Here is a 16,284-nt window from a genome sequence, read left to right as displayed (position 1 = left end):
TTTTTACAAAAAAAATAAAACTCTTGTAAAAAAATTAAACATAAAATTATTATGTTCATATAAATTTGAGTTCAAATCAGAATTCGCAATTCAAAATCATTTTCAATCTTGAACCCTTTGCAATTTTTTCGCAAATGACTGTCCATGTACTTGTGAATTTTGACGGGGTTCTGTACCCGGTCCCGATATCATAATATGTGTACAGGCAAGTTCGTTATTCGACTGGTATATTGCAGACAGTGTGTGGACCTGCAATTGTGTATATGTATACATCAGTCAAGTCGACGATTATACAGCAAAATAAGCGAAAATGTCGGCCATTCCTGAAGTACCGAAAGATAAAGCCCTCCAGGATTATAGGAAAAAACTCCTGGAGCATAAAGAAGTAGAGTCTCGTTTGAAGGAAAGTGAGTGAATTGATTTTCATGTAAAATATCTTTCAAAATGACATGAATCCGCTAAAAGTTTATTCCATAACCTAGTATGCCATTAGCAAGCTATTTGTATTTACAATCATTTTTATAATATAATCGTATTATTTTTTTTTTAAATATGTAAGACATTTATATAATACCTTTTAATTTGAGTTCTTCATGAATTTCTATTTCAGTGAGAGATCATTTAAAGGATCTAACTAAACAATATGACAAATCTGAGAATGACTTGAAAGCTCTACAAAGTGTTGGACAGGTACTCTTTTTACATTAAAGTTTTGAACTTTTTTTTATTGTAAATTTATCCAAAAGTATTAAGGTTTTAATTTGACTTCTAGATTGTTGGTGAAGTTCTGAAACAATTAACGGAAGAAAAATGTAAGAGTTTATACAATTTAAAAAGTTAAGTAAATAACTATCTTGTAATAATATATGTAAAAAATTTATTGTTTCATTAGTTATTGTCAAGGCAACTAATGGTCCTCGATATGTCGTTGGATGTAGGCGTCAATTAGATAAAAATAAGCTCAAGTCAGGAACCAGGGTCGCCCTTGACATGACAACCCTTACAATCATGCGCTACCTACCAAGAGAAGTAAGTTTGAGCTTTTTCAATTTACTGTTATGAATTTTTGATTTATTTACAAAAAAATAACATTTATAAATTATTTTAATTTTTTAGGTTGATCCATTAGTTTATAATATGTCTCATGAAGATCCTGGTGATGTTTCGTATTCTGAAATTGGTGGTCTAAGTGAACAGATTCGAGAACTGAGGGAAGTTATTGAATTGCCTTTGCTAAATCCAGAACTTTTCCAGAGAGTAGGAATCACTCCACCTAAAGGTTGTTTGTTGTATGGGCCTCCTGGTACAGGAAAAACATTACTTGCCAGAGCAGTTGCAAGTCAATTAGATGCAAACTTTTTAAAAGTTGTCTCAAGTGCTATCGTTGATAAGTACATTGGTGAATCTGCCAGATTAATCAGAGAAATGTTTAATTATGCAAGAGATCATCAACCTTGCATAATTTTCATGGATGAAATTGATGCTATTGGTTAGAATTTTATCTAATTAAATTTTGTACTTCATAAAAGTGTTGAGCTTCAAGCATTATTTCTTTTTTAATAGGTGGCCGAAGATTTTCTGAAGGAACCAGTGCTGATCGTGAAATTCAAAGAACATTAATGGAATTATTAAATCAAATGGATGGATTTGATTCTTTGGGACAAGTAAAAATGATTATGGCTACAAATAGACCTGACACTTTGGATCCTGCTTTATTGCGTCCTGGTCGTTTAGACAGAAAAATTGAAATTCCATTGCCTAATGAACAAGCTAGATTAGAAATTTTAAAAATTCATGCAAACCCGATTGCCAAGCATGGAGAGATTGGTATGATTGCATTCTATTTTACTTTAATAATCAAGCTTGAAAAATTATTATAAAAATTGAAAATTTTTTTGAAAATTAACTATGGATTTTTTTTAGACTACGAAGCTGTTGTCAAACTATCAGATGGATTCAATGGAGCAGATTTGAGAAATGTTTGTACAGAAGCTGGACTTTTTGCTATACGTTTAGAAAGAGAATATGTTATACAGGAAGATTTTATGAAAGCTGTTAGAAAGGTATCTGACAACAAAAAACTTGAATCAAAGTTGGATTACAAGCCTGTGTAAAATTATACCATTTAATCTTTAACTATCAAATATCTCTGTGCAAGCTGGAACTATATTTATGAATAATATTTGTAATAAGAAATCATTAAATAATTAATTAATTTTGATTTATTTTATTAGTCTTGCTTTTTTTTTCTCTTGATACTCTTGAACATTATCAAATTTTCTTTTGTACAGAACAGGTAACAATGTTGGTACATTTACATTATTTACATTATTCCACAATTTATTCAAGTTATTCATATCTTCACTTGACTGATCATCATAAATAAAGTGAGATTCTTGTAATTTAAAAATTTGAACTGTAGAATCTAACAAGATCCATAACTTATTTTCATAGACATGACATTCCATTGGTTCTGTATCTACTACAAGAGTATCTACAAAATCAACTTTAAGATCATTCATACCATTTGAAACTTTATAAATCAAAACATTATTACTACAGTAAAAGGTCAATATGATCAAAGATGCTTGATTAGAAATTTTTAATAATTGCATTATTTTAACTGGTGAAACAGTGACGTCAATATCTAGATCATTTTCTTTCAGAGTTTCGCTTAATTTAAGCAGATCATTTTTCAGAAGTTTCTCATGGAAACATGTAGTGAAAATTTTGTTTCCTTTTTTATAATCCCAAAACATTAACATTCCATCTCCACCACTAGAGATCATAATATCTTCATGGTGAGATATAATACCAACATTAGTTACAAAGTTTTTATGTCCCAAGCAATAGGATACTATGTTATAACAATTTGGATACATGGATATTCTAATCTTTTCATCTCGATCCGCTGATATAATATATTTTTGATCATTAGTTACAGCAATATCAAGTAACATGGATAAATGTCCAAACAATAGATGTCCATTTTGGCTGGGCGATGAAGTAGAAAATAAATAAACATCTCCAGATTTATCAGCAACCACTATGTCATTATTTGGAAGAAACTTTACACTGCTTGCCGCTCTGCTCATTGTTCGATTTGAGATCAACTCAAAATTATTTTTTCTATACAAGCAGAGTTGTTTTCGATTGGTGCATATAAAAAAATACTGCCCATCACTTGAGAATGACACACGAGTTAATGCGTGAAATGATTCGATATCTTCTCTATTATGAGCTTTTATTTCCTTTTCTCCTTCCAATTTTGGTAAAATAATAGCTTCGTCTTCTTTCGTCTCCAAATTGTAAACACTAACATTGTTACCCGAGCACATAACAATGACGGAATCATGTATGGCAAAACTCATCTTGGATATTTTTTAAAATTTATCTAAGTTATAATTATAAACTAGCAAGTAACGAAATCCAAGAGATAAGTAGATCACAGTGTTGTTGCAAACTATCTATATATGTAACAATTTTACGATTCAATTAGCAGACAGATTTTGACTGCTGCAGCTACTAACACGAACTAAAACATACTAGTATACTGCCATCCCAATTCCCATGTAACATGTCACATGTGGAATGTGGATGCGTAACCTAAAATAATCTACCGGTATTGTATCGTGTACAACTTCACTCGTTTCGGCCTGTGACTGACAGAGTTGTGTAAAAAGGTAGGCCAACTTTGTAAATGACAGTCACAATATGCTCTTTAATAACTGACTATCTTAAACGCTCGCGGCCTATCTGTTCACACAGCTTTGCGTGTATGTGTTCTCGGCATCGGCTTTTTTTCTCGACGTAAAGATCGAAAATATCTTAAATGTGAGTTAAATTTATCAAAAATCCATAGAAATTTGTATGATCCGCATGTTTTTAAGGAAATTATCGTTAGCCCAGTGGAACATAGAATTTAATCGAAGGGCGTTGAGTTGTAGTTTTTTTTGGATTGAGCTGAAGAATCAAGTGTTTAAGTGCTAATTGTTTTGAGAGAATCTGAATTAATATTTAAAAAGTTGTTTATTATTGATGTGAAAACCATATAGACTCTGAAGACTTGAATTTTTTTTCAATTTATTCTTGAATAATATGCATTGTTAATTATCATATGATATTCACTAACAATAACCTTTCTTCAATGTAAACATATTATGTCAAGTATCAATTTATGCTAAAAAGAGTTCAACTTTATAGCAAAATGTTGATGCCAAAGCAGAACAGGACTGCCATTTATGAAATGCTTTTCAAAGAGGGAGTCATGGTGGCCAAGAAAGATGTCCACCTGCCAAGCCACCCAGAATTGGAAGGCATTCCCAATTTGCATGTTATCAAAGCTATGCAGGTAATGTTTGATTCTTATAAATTGAAATGATATATTATTAACAAAAAAGAAAACTTATGATCTTAGTATATTTTTTGGATATTACAATAGTACATCATTTTTATACTTTAATTCTTTTTGTTTTTTTAGTCTATGAAGTCCCGTGGATATGTAAAAGAACAGTTTGCGTGGAGACATTACTACTGGTGCCTCACTAATGATGGTATTGAGTACTTGCGAGGTTTTCTGCATTTACCACCAGAAATTGTGCCTGCCACATTAAAAAGAAAGACAGCCCCAGAAGGTGCTCGTATGGGCAAACCTCCCATGGGACCAAGAGGAGATTCCTCCAGAACAGCAGAAGATCGCAGTGTTTATAGGAGAGGACCTGGAGTTGGAGGTGATAAGAAAATTGATGTTGGTGCTGGTGCTGGCAATTTGGAATTTATGGGAGGTTTTGGCAGAGGCAAAGCTCCACAATAAATTTAACTATTGCAACGTAATGAAAATCTGCGTTAATCATAATTTTATTTGGAGAAGACCAACTCTTCAATGTAAAAAAAAAAAATTAATTTTAATACATAAGTAATAAAATCATTTTATTATCAAAAGATAAAAAATTATTTATTTTAATTGTTCATCACTGATTTAGTAATAGTCATTGGCAACTCATTTTCAATTTTTTGACTGCAGATCAGAATTTTTTGAGTCTGTATTACTATTTAAAAAAAAAAAACATTAATAATATTATTTTTAAATTATACTATGTATATGTAACTATGTATTTTTCAATTATTGACATGTATATTCGATAAAAATTGCAAGATCCACTCCATCAATGGCTTGTGAGGCAGCCCCAAAAATCCAATTTTTATCGAAATCCTTGGAAAAATAGTTTTATTTATGATGAAAAAAGGTTTGCTGCTGATAATTGCGTTGCCTCGAATTATAAATCAGTTATTTAAGCGAGTAAACAATTATTGCAGTTCTTCTCAATTGGTTCCACAGCTAAAAAACACATATCTCCGAACAGAAAGGATTAATTTTATTTCTATTTATGTGATATATTCAACACGAAAATTCGTTTGTGAAAAAGTCACGAAAGTCAGCAGACCTGCTCCAAGAATTCCGTGCTTTACTGCAGGCTCCTATAGGACATATTTACAAGGAAAATTATCGCAAATTTTCATAAAAAAATTATAACTATATTGTAATGGTTTGAGAACAATTGTTTTCTATCTGAGGTAAATTAGTTGCAAATCATTTTATTTTATAATATAATTTTTCATAATTTATTCATTGTGTATTAGGAGTATGAACATTACTTCATTTCCAATACACTGTCATTTTTTCAATAAAAATACGCGAAACGTCCAACCAAATCTGCTGCAGTTGTAATTGTCTTTTTTGCTAATTTCCGAGTTCAAGTTTTGCTGTCCAGTTTTTCATCGGAAATAATTGTTCCTTTTCGATTCTAATTTTAGCGCTCAATGAAGGTCTTATGCTTCTTGTAATCACGCGATTTTTTTCAAATAAAATATTTTTATTTATAGTATTTTTCAAACAATTCCGTAAAAGTAATTTAGAGCTTCGTTTTGATACTTGTTGTTTTAATATTCTTAAGCAATTATTTTTATCTCTATTATTTTTGTCTGTAAAAATGTATAATGTTTCTCGAAAAGTTGAATTTCTTATCGCGATTAAGTAATTGATGAATTAAATTAATTTTTTTTATCATTGCCATTGATAATAGATTTTTTAATTATAAGTATTTAATTCAAGTGAAATCGATACAATTTTCACACAATGATTCAGATTCATTTCTTTATTATCGGCATCATTGTAATTGTTCATCGGTATCTTTAGTAACAGCTTTTGCTTATGTATCGCTCATTCATTGTCATCGTATGATTTGGACTGATTCTAAAAAAATGTTGCTCGATACAAGCACTAGATACAGATTATTTTTGTCGCGAAACTGAAATACTGCGCACTCCTGTACTTTTTCTCAATATTTGAATTTTGAAATATTGAATTTGGAAAAAAAAGTAAAATGAAAGATAAATCTAGTTTTGCAGTAAAGAATTTGTAATCGATGCCTTATGACAATCGGTGAATGGGTGTTATCGTCATAAGGACGAAGAATTGAAAAAGCTGCGAGGTTGTAGGCTCGCGCATAGATGATATATTTGACAGACTGCGGGTGGATTTGAAAAGTGGCTGTAGCTCGACTAGTAGCTCTTTTTCTCGTCGCTCTGTCTCTCTTTCTCTCTTTTACGCAATTCTGCGGGTTTATTAAAGTTTGCTGGAAGCAAATGAAACGAAGCCCATATAACCTACCTAATTTAGCTCGCGCGCGCGCGCCCACTCGAGCTCTCTCTCTCTCTATCGACAGCGGTTATTGCCTAACTGCCTACCTTATATATATAACGTACACACAGAAATGTGCAGAGTGGGTGGAGGGGCACACACATAGCGCTGAGCTCCGCCTAATATGCAAGCACAAGCCCGGCCCGCTCGTTTTCTCTTTGCTCTCTCTATCTCGCTCATTCACTCTTTCACTTGGAAATCTTTAATCCGTGCCCTTGCTCTCGCGTTTACGCTTCATTTCGACTGCTGCAACATCACGGATTCGAGCTGTATACACTACTCTTTTGGCTCTCTCTCATACTGTTCCACGCGCACGCCTGGATCATATATGGACTCAGTCAGCTACGCCGAGCTTTTTTATGATTTTTCATACCGATACAGGTCTGCAGCTTTGTCGAATACATTTGCATTAAAAGGCCTGATATTCGCATGTTACATGCACGAGCTAGACTATTTTCTCCTCTCTCTCTCTCTCTTGACTCAGCAATTAGATACACGTGAGTCTCTTTCGTTGTATTTGTTTTCAAAGGGTATTACAGTGCACTGCCTGCCTTTTTTTTAGTCTATTGTACTCGACTCTTGGTCTTTTCATTTCACGGTATTACACGATTGCCACTTTTAAAATTTCATTACTGCGCTATTTTCTTTGTTTTTTCATTCCAACGAGGCTCGAAGCGGCCTTTCGAATTAATACGACATTTCTGTAGACGTATATTAGAAAATGACTGAACCGAAGCGAAGGAAATTACTTGGAAAGTGTCGTATAGTTTTGGGCGTATAGGGCTCGTATGCATCAGTAGCCAAGAGCAGCGCAGTGCATGTGTCTCACACACGATCGCTGCGCGGGAAAGCCATTCACCTTCGAGCGGTAAAACTGAATGGCCACGAGATTAAGTTCATTGTATATGTAGCCCACTTAGCTGCGCGCGGCTACGTTCGCAAGCTCGCTCGCGACTCGTTAGTCATTAAACTATGGCAATAGCTTAACCGGAAATTGATTAAACTATCAAATTAGCTTTGGACCAATATCAAGTAAGGACTCGAGCAGAACATGCATAGTCAACATCAGAAATTCAACGATTAGAGAACGAGGAGAGAGACATGCTAGACAAGTCTGTTTACGGCCCTGTACCTACGCTTCAAATATCTCAACTTGCGATCGTCGAGCTTATAATATGCTACCCGTCCCATAAATTGGGCAAATTTTTGATTTTAATAAAGTCAGCTCGCTTATCGGAAAAATTATAATTGCGATTAGTATTTTTGAACGCGAAAGAATCTTTGAAAAAGGGCGCATGGGTTGGGTGCGGCGGCATAAATAAGTAAAAATTTGTTGGCATTGTTCAGAGCAAGATCCGATGCTTATTACACTAGCTGTAGCTTTTGAAATACACGCACTTATTATTCATATTATTACAGATAATAGACAGTAGAGTGAATTGCGTGGTATAATTATTATCGAAAGACCGTTTGAATCTGTTTCCTTCATTAGCGAGCTCTCGTTTCCCGCAGCAGCGCAGCGATCTATCTCATCGTTCAGTCGTTCTTTCTCCCATCGCGCTATACACCGTGCTCTGTACTCTTTCATATCACCTCTTGACTTCTCTCAACGCGCCCGACTATATAGCACACACACATAATATATATAAATACGCATTCACGATGCAGTGTGAAATTTTGCGCCGCTCTCAATTGTCCACCATTATCATAATTATACGCTATTACTGATAATATCAGACGCAGCGCGAGCGAGAACGAGAGAGAGAGAGATGAAATAAGCTTCGCTTAATCCATTTTCTATTTATAGAGCTTGCAGTCGGCTGCGATATATAGACTGTAAATGAATTGCCAAATGGACGTGCAGATGCTGCTGCTTCGCTAGCCATTAGAGAGGATGCGATTTATTTTTCTTTTGTATAAACCTCGTCACGATTCTGTACAGGCTTTATATATATTCCCTCCCTCGCAGCAAGTATATGGCAGCAGCTAACCAGCGCCACTTTGAAAGCTTCGTCGTTTTTCGAAAATACTCACACTTCCAGCGGCGGAGTTCGCGATTTATAGGCATTATATACATTCGCATTGTTTTATCTTTCGCAACTTTTCGACTTTTCTCGCGAAATTCGCGCCAAAAATATGTAAACTTTGTCGAAATAATTTCGTAAATCGATTACTTGATTCTACTTGTTTGAAAAGTCACGAGTTCGGTCGTTATTAAATTGCGTTTTTTTAAAGCACTGTTAACTTTTGAAATAACGACCCATCCAATCTCTGACGTAGATATTGTTCGAGAAGCAAAAAATCACATCGTCGATCGGGTATAATACTGGCAATCCCGTGTACAAGTACTCAGGCAGCAAATTGTATTTTACCTTACAAGCTCATGGTAGCCGTAACGCGACAAAGTTATATACGCTTAAGCTTATGTATGAAGTACTTTAACTGCTATGCGACTGGCATCAATATTATGCTGCGCGACTTCTGAGAACTATAATTAGAATACACCACAGGGTGGATCGCGTCTCTGGATTTGACAGTCAGCCCGAGCTTCACAGGCCAGACGTCGTCTCGTGCTTTCCCTAATAAATCCAAGGTTATGCTTTATTATTATATACTCATCTCGCTGTTAGCTACGAGAGAAAGGAAAATCTGCTACTGCTGCTGCTGCTGCTGGAGATGCCCATTATGATACTGCGCGTAATATCCATGGCTATAATGAATTTTCTTCCTTCTTACAAAGTAAATCATAGCTATGTATATTATATACGCTGGACAAAAAGCCGAGCCTGATGTTGGTAATGATTGCGGTGTCTGGGCTTGTTATTTCCTCCTCATTATTGTATTTAAGCTCGAGAACGTTTGTGATCGTTCAGATGGCAAAAATATTTTTAATAATGCAAATAGCATCTTTTTCTCAAAAGTTTCAGTATATATTCGCAAGTGAGCAATTTAGCCGTCGTTTGTTTTGGTTTTTGTTTTTATTTTGCACTTTTGATTCGATTGATACGCGTCTCGCGTGATTTTATGAATATTTGATTAACTAATTAACTATTCACTTGAGATTCGCAAGAATTAAAAAATATTTTGCTTCTTTCGTGGTGGTTGACGAATTTTTTTCAGTATAGCTGTGTTACATACACAGGTGCTCATAAAACATCCGCATCTATGAATTGGGCTATATACTAAGGGGCAGGTTAGTAACGCGCAATCAAGCCAATACATGAGAAGCTTCCAGTACGGCAACACGACGCACTGATGATTATTGCAATAAGATTATAATATTGCTGTAATTTTTATTAACAGTAAGGTATCCTGAGTTGGTAAAACAGTTACAATTGTTAAATATTATGAAACGGGAGCGCGTCAATTCGCCCCCGCGTCAGGTCGACCTCTGATAGCTCGGCGCGACATCTCGACCCTGACAGTTCGACCTGGCGATATCCCGACCTCGAAAAAATAATTTTTTTTCCGATCGGTGTACTATATTTATAATTTGGAATTATTCCATCTCCTATTGTACTTTCACTTCCTACTGTAGCCTACTGCGTATTGTTATATTTACCTTCTAATAAGTCAGTATAATACCGCAGCCATGGGTTCAACTTTTGTACTGAGTCAACGCAACCGTAATATTTTACTTCATCAGAACTACTTGTATTATTTCCACGATTCTCCTTCTCACAGTACATGTACAGGCAAACCCCGTTATTCGCGGGGGTTCGGTTCCGAAAAAGTACCGCGAATACCGAATTCGCGAATACCGAAGCATTGTTCTTATGGGAAAAGGGGGGTTCGGTTCCTCGTCCGACTGAAATGTCAATATACATATTAGTAAAAAAATTTTTTATGAGAAAAAATTAAAGTTTTGATCAATATTTTTTTATTTTGTAGTAAAATATTGAGTCAAACTTTTTTGTTTTGCTCTGCGCAATAGATCTTTGTACAAGTTTTTATAACACTCTAATGATTTTTCGATATCTTGTCTAAATTGAAGGCTTCGAGTCATGATTGGGTCGTAATTTAATGCTCGTTCAATTAGACGCTGTACATCAGCCAAAATATTTCTAACTACTTTCGCAGTAAGAACAGGCTCAGGTTCTTCATCTGCAATCATTTCTTCTTCAGCTGCTGTATTTTGCACGATTGCATCAATTTCGTCGACGCTTAAAACTTCAGTTGACGCTACCAAATCAAGAAGCTCGGATTCTTGCAAGTCACTGAAACCTTCTCCACCAACACTTCTTGCAATGTTAACAGCTTCACGTATCACTTGCTCTTGCTCATGACCTTGAATTTCAGACACTTGATTTTTCTCAACTAGTTCTGCACTTTTTTATTCCGTTTCGAAGGGCGATTCATAATTTAAAAAAAGAAACAAAATTCCGCAAATACTGAAGTGAGGTCACAAACAGGGTTACTGCGAATACGGAATATCGCGAATACCGAATCGGCGAATAACGGGGTTTGCCTGTATCTGGAGGTGTCGCGAGTACAAATCCACTCTTCATTGCATGTGCAGAGTGCATACATCCTCTAAAGATAAAAATGGTGTCGTGTTGTGGGAGAGTGATTTTGAACACAATCATGATGTAGTTGACGAGTTTGAGTTGAATGAAATAGCTAACAGAAAAAAGGATGCCGTGAAATCATCTGACGATCCATCTAATATCATTGAAAAGAGAGTGCACAACGTCAATATGCCGGTATTGCCTCAAAAAGCCATGGATGCGATCGTGCCCGATACGTTCGTAAACACCATATCAAGTGAGTCTTTCCCGATCTTATAAAACGATTGGCATAATCATTAAAAGAACCAATAATTGTCCGCATCTATTGGCTTCTTTAGAGTCCATCATAAAATGAGTTAAACAATGAAAAATTATGAATTTTCAGCCAATAAGAGAAAAAAGATATACATTCAGAGCAATTTAATAACAGTATGAATATCGCCCATCAAGTTATATCGGAGCTGGGCATGGCTCCGTTCTATTTCTCTTTCAGATATAATTTCCACTCTATCGAAAAATAATTACACTTTATTGCCGAGCTCTGGAGCTTGCGACTCCCTTCTCCGCATCTTATAGCCTCTTTTGCTCTCTCGCTCTCGCTTCGATTCGCTCAATTATATCTTCCCTCGAAGAGCTGCCTTGGCTGCTGCTGATGACTGCCGTGCTCGTTTTCACCCATTGCAATGGCCGCCCCCACCTCCTCCGCGTTTTTCTTTATCGCGCCCTCGATTTTTTCTTCATTCGCTTCCTTTTTTGCTACTGTCGCGAGTTTCCTATTATTCCCATTTCGCTTTCCCGCCGCCGTACAATCGGATCTATACGGCTGCGTACTTGTATATATGTATGTGTGTGCGTGGGCGGTGCAACTTTTTTTACAAAAAGACACGAAGACGATGAATGACGAGTGCCACTCAAAGAAACGTATCGCATATTTCAACTCGTCTCATCTCCGTGCCTTGTATCGATTATCTACCGACTCGATGCCGATTTTCTTCCGCTCTTTCTTCGCAATATTAACTACGTACGAATAATATTGCTTCTCGGTCGAGCCAACTTAAATGTATAACACTGTTATTTCTTGCTTTCATTCTCTTTAATAGCTCTTGAATTCGTGCAACTGAATTTTTGTATATCTTGAGATAAAATCTCGTTCTTATATATTCACTTGATCTTTTGACGAGTCATTTTGATTAGTGTGGGTAAATAAAATTATAATTTAAAAAGTCTAAATTTTTAAGAAAAAATCAAAATATTATTTCTCGCGAGAGATAATAATTCAAACTGCAACTACGCGAATAAGTCAAATGTTACTTTCTTATCCGAGTTTACGTTAATCCTTTAATTCTTTTGCAACTTTTTGACTATGTACTGCGCATTATTATTCGGAACTGTCATTCAAAAAAAATAAGCTCGTCGAGCTGATTACTGGAACGAATCGCGTCCATTTGGAATAAGAACGTATGAATGGACTTTGCTGTAAATCAGTGGAAATTGATGTAAGTGAGAGGCGTTTAATACATCAAGTGCAGCTAGCAGCCGATACACGCGCTCGAAAGCACTCGACATTTGCTTCGATTCGGCGTTTTCGACGTATTTTAGGAGCCCGATCCGAACTTGCCTGCGATCAAAGTCGCAATGCGATGAGTGGCCCTTTGAATTCTCCCCCTTATACTCGCGAGGCAAGTCTCTTCGACCACGTAGAATTACAAATTGCTTTGAATCGAAGCGCCAGGATCGTTTTTCATTAAATCTCAAAACTTGGAAAAGACCATATTTTTTCCAGTTGGCACAGTAGGATTCAACTGTCAACACCTTTGACAAGTGTCGGGCACGTGATTCATTTTTTTTGTTGTTTTCATCTGTAATTGCCGAGGGTCCGTAAAAATCGAGTAATTAAAATTGTCGCTAACGCAAGAAACTCGAATGGAGCACGCGAGAGGATTAACAGCGCACCTGGATTATTCATTTTCGACGCAGTTTCGTTCGTAAGCCTCGAGAATGACTGGATGAATGAACGTCGAGCGAGCAAGTTGATTCTCGGGAAAAGATCGAATCGAAGCGCCAATAAGTCCGAATGACCAAGTTGCACGAAGGAGAGTTAATTAGAGTTAGGAGTTTTAAATTAATTTGAAGATTTTCTCATCGTCAGCGGATATCTTTACCTCGAAGTACAGTCTAGCGAGCAGCGAGAGGAAAATTTCCTAGCGTGCAGACTCGCAGCAGGCGAAAGAAATGAAGCGCGGACAGAGAGACAATAATTACGTGCGCGTCTTTATTTGGTGGTTGCTCGGCAGCAGCAGTATACTAGTGGTGGTGGTGGTGGTGGCGGTGGTCGTGCCTTGTGATGCTACAGAAGTTAATAAAATCCCGGCGCGCAGTGTAGCGGAGTCACACCCAGCCCCGTTCGCCCCCAGGCCGGTTTGTTTAGCGCCGCGCGCCAGACGAGCAAAGGCGTAGGTAGTGTCTGTCTATGTGTGTGTGTGTGTGCAATTCCATCCTCGAGCTGATGCTTCTCGTGCTATACTATACTTCTCTCCTCTTGGAATCGAGCGAATCCAAAAGCAGCTCGTCTGTTACTTGTTAGTCGGATGTGTTGCTGTTGCAGACAGATCGCGAGCCCACCTAGAGCCCCTTTTACTCGTCATATAGAAGTTCGGGTCTTGGCTCTCCTTTCCTCTTGATGTTCGATAAACAGATTCGCTTAATAATGCAGCTACTTATAATAATCGAGATCGAGCAACTGCCTGTTCTATTGAATACCGTATACAAAGCTTGGGAGCATTTATATGCCAGCGGGAGAGTGCGAGAGCTGCAAAGGACTCGAGTGATGAAGTCGCCGATGGACCTAGAGTCAACGATCCCCGAAATTCGAAAAAGTCTCGCAAAGTGTGCTGCTGCCTGGATGTATTCTCTCTCTCTCTCTCTCTCATGCAGCTGTTTTTGCCCTCGGGGGCCAATAACAATGTCCTAATATTGATGCTGGACATGCTTTCCCCTCCCTGCAGCCTCTCTCTCACCCTCTGTGTATGTTTACGTTTTTTTTTATCGACGATAAATCTGCAAGCCGACGAGCGATTCTTTTTTCGCCCACGCGCCCGTACAGATATATACTTGGCTTAGTTCATTCAATCCGTCGTCTGTTTGGTTATTTTTTTTTTTTTTTAGTCGTTGCTGCTACTGGACTCTGGGAAGAGTCGAGCTTTTTTTCAGCTAATATGCTCCTTTTGGCCTTACACACTTTTTCGATACACCTCCAGCTGGAGTGCTTAAAACTGCTGATACACGATGCTGCTACGCGTCGAAACTACATATACGCAGTCCTAGCATGTAGAGAGTCGTTTTGCACTCGTTATATAAAGGCAGCGATATAGTCAATATAGCGCAGTAGCGAGCAGAAGAACGGTTTGAGCTCGTGCCAAAGTTGTGCTTTCAAGAGCGAGAAACGACAAATGAGCTTCTTTCGGAGCTATTTTTTCCTCTTAACAAACTCGTAGCGAGCTCTAATTTTTCCGTTTGAAAGAGGTACGAAAATAATCGAACCGAGCTGTTGACTCTTTGGAGCGAATGGAATCCCATACATTATACAGTTCTTTTGCAATTTTGCGCGAGCTGCGAAAAACGATAAACATTTGTCGCTGTTATCGGAGCAATAAAAGCGATTACATTCGTGGGCGAGGTGTGGGCGCGTTTCTAAGGAGAGAAAAAAGGGCAAGTGGCACAAGTACGTAAGGGATGGAAATGTTCGTCGGGAAGAATTGGCAAAGATGAGGCTCTGGAACATCAGAGGGCGGCGAAGAGAATGCGAAGGAAGTCGCGCGAGCGGCCCGACGAGCTATAGCAACGACGAGTCGAGCAGTCGTCGATCGCAGTGCGTGCCTAGCAGCTACGTGTGCAGTCGCAACTATTACCTCTGCGCGACTCTGCGTTTGATCTCGAAAATCGCTCCAACGAATCCATTGTCAGTCCTCTCGCCTTATACTACGGGTACTTACGGCTTCGACGCGCGCAAGCCATTCTTCTTCTTATTCTCATTCTTGACATTGAATTTCGCGACTATATCTCGCACAGCTACATAATAGACAGAGCGACATTATATAATGTAGTCGCAGCAGTTCTTCTATCATGCAATTCCAGGCTTGCTTTCTCCACTGCGCTGCAGTAAGAGAGAGTTTAATATGAAATCTATAGCGCATGTAACTATGTATACGCGCGATCCTGCCAAAAGCTATATTATATAAATCTTTTCAACTATACCTACGACAATTAGGACGCATGAGCGACGTGTAGTAGAGCCCCCCGCACGCAATTATTAGCGCGATTTTGTGTCTGCAGCTGCTCTTACTTGTGCTGCGATCCTCGCATATCTATTCGCACCCGATACACCTACGATGTTAGCCACGAGCTACGATTCATTACTTATCTTTTCATCGTTTTCTCAAAGATCACATATTTACAAACATAAAAATGTATGAATGAATATATAGAATAGAATATTAAATCCTGACGTAATTGTAATAATGCAGCAACTATGACGTATATTCGTTAGCCATCATCGATCACTCGATACACCATTGAATCAATCAGTCCAACAACAACAGCTGAGCAATTGTAACGATTGTATCGCGCGACCACAGAGTGTAAATGAAAGCTAACAAGATTTATCCTATACATGCTCTCGAGAACTTAATTAGCTCATGCGCCACACGAAATCACAGCTCTGCCAGCATAACCAGGAAAATTCCGAACATTTTTTCAGATTCATAATATATTACAAGCGCCGCACCGAGATTGAAGCAAGCACGTGAAAACATGAGCCATCGTGTCTGTTCATTTTTCAACTAACTGAGATTGAAGCGGATTAGCTGTCTACAGATTATGAGATGAATTGAATGACCATTTCTCAATGAGCTTCTGTAATGGAGATTAATGAAAGTTTACTCGCTTGCCTACCTATGTTTCTATGACTTTTCTTGCGCTAGCTTAGTGTACAACGCACTTTTTCCCAAAAGTTTTCCATTCTTTTACAGGTGAATGAACAAGTTGTCGAGTATTTTATTTTTACAAATCACGCAGTTG

The 16,284-nt window shown here is 37.4% G+C and overlaps 3 protein-coding genes across 3 annotated transcripts; 2 read left to right on the top strand and 1 right to left on the bottom strand.

Annotated features, from left to right (window-relative positions):
• The first annotated feature begins 242 nt into the window (after positions 1–242).
• LOC106648517 (26S proteasome regulatory subunit 10B) lies at positions 243–2,230 on the top strand. The gene is made up of 7 exons (XM_014365449.2): positions 243–407; positions 611–690; positions 773–812; positions 893–1,029; positions 1,117–1,489; positions 1,564–1,827; positions 1,924–2,230. The coding sequence occupies exons 1-7, from the start codon at positions 311–313 to the stop codon at positions 2,112–2,114; spliced, it is 1,182 nt and encodes a 393-aa protein (XP_014220935.1). The 5' UTR covers positions 243–310; the 3' UTR covers positions 2,115–2,230.
• LOC106648518 (tRNA (guanine-N(7)-)-methyltransferase non-catalytic subunit wdr4) lies at positions 2,223–3,384 on the bottom strand. Its single transcript, XM_014365450.2, has one exon. It carries the CDS (start codon positions 3,369–3,371, stop codon positions 2,223–2,225), a length of 1,149 nt encoding a protein of 382 aa, XP_014220936.1. The 5' UTR covers positions 3,372–3,384.
• Positions 3,385–3,744: 360 nt separating this feature from the next.
• On the top strand, positions 3,745–4,885 carry LOC106648547 (40S ribosomal protein S10-like). The gene is made up of 3 exons (XM_014365499.2): positions 3,745–3,834; positions 4,204–4,351; positions 4,481–4,885. Exons 2-3 carry the CDS (start codon positions 4,208–4,210, stop codon positions 4,811–4,813), a joined length of 477 nt encoding a protein of 158 aa, XP_014220985.1. The 5' UTR covers positions 3,745–3,834; positions 4,204–4,207; the 3' UTR covers positions 4,814–4,885.
• Positions 4,886–16,284: the final 11,399 nt, after the last annotated feature.

The sequence above is a fragment of the Trichogramma pretiosum genome, unplaced genomic scaffold, assembly GCF_000599845.2.
Source record: "Trichogramma pretiosum strain Unisexual culture from Peru unplaced genomic scaffold, Tpre_2.0 scaffold69, whole genome shotgun sequence".
Classification (NCBI taxonomy): Eukaryota; Metazoa; Arthropoda; class Insecta; order Hymenoptera; family Trichogrammatidae; genus Trichogramma; species Trichogramma pretiosum.
Note: the sequence above shows the minus strand (reverse complement) of the source record. Positions and strands in the feature narration are given on the sequence as shown.

Excerpts from the sequence above, each read along its gene's own strand:
- LOC106648517 (XM_014365449.2), top strand. The coding sequence starts at position 311 with ATGTCGGCCATTCCTGAAGTACCGAAAGATAAAGCCCTCCAGGATTAT. Across the intron at positions 691-772 it reads CTCTACAAAGTGTTGGACAG|ATTGTTGGTGAAGTTCTGAA; the intron begins GTACTCTTTTTA and ends TTTGACTTCTAG. Across the intron at positions 1,828-1,923 it reads TGCCAAGCATGGAGAGATTG|ACTACGAAGCTGTTGTCAAA; the intron begins GTATGATTGCAT and ends GATTTTTTTTAG.
- LOC106648518 (XM_014365450.2), bottom strand. The coding sequence starts at position 3,371 with ATGAGTTTTGCCATACATGATTCCGTCATTGTTATGTGCTCGGGTAAC.
- LOC106648547 (XM_014365499.2), top strand. The coding sequence starts at position 4,208 with ATGTTGATGCCAAAGCAGAACAGGACTGCCATTTATGAAATGCTTTTC. Across the intron at positions 4,352-4,480 it reads ATGTTATCAAAGCTATGCAG|TCTATGAAGTCCCGTGGATA; the intron begins GTAATGTTTGAT and ends TTGTTTTTTTAG.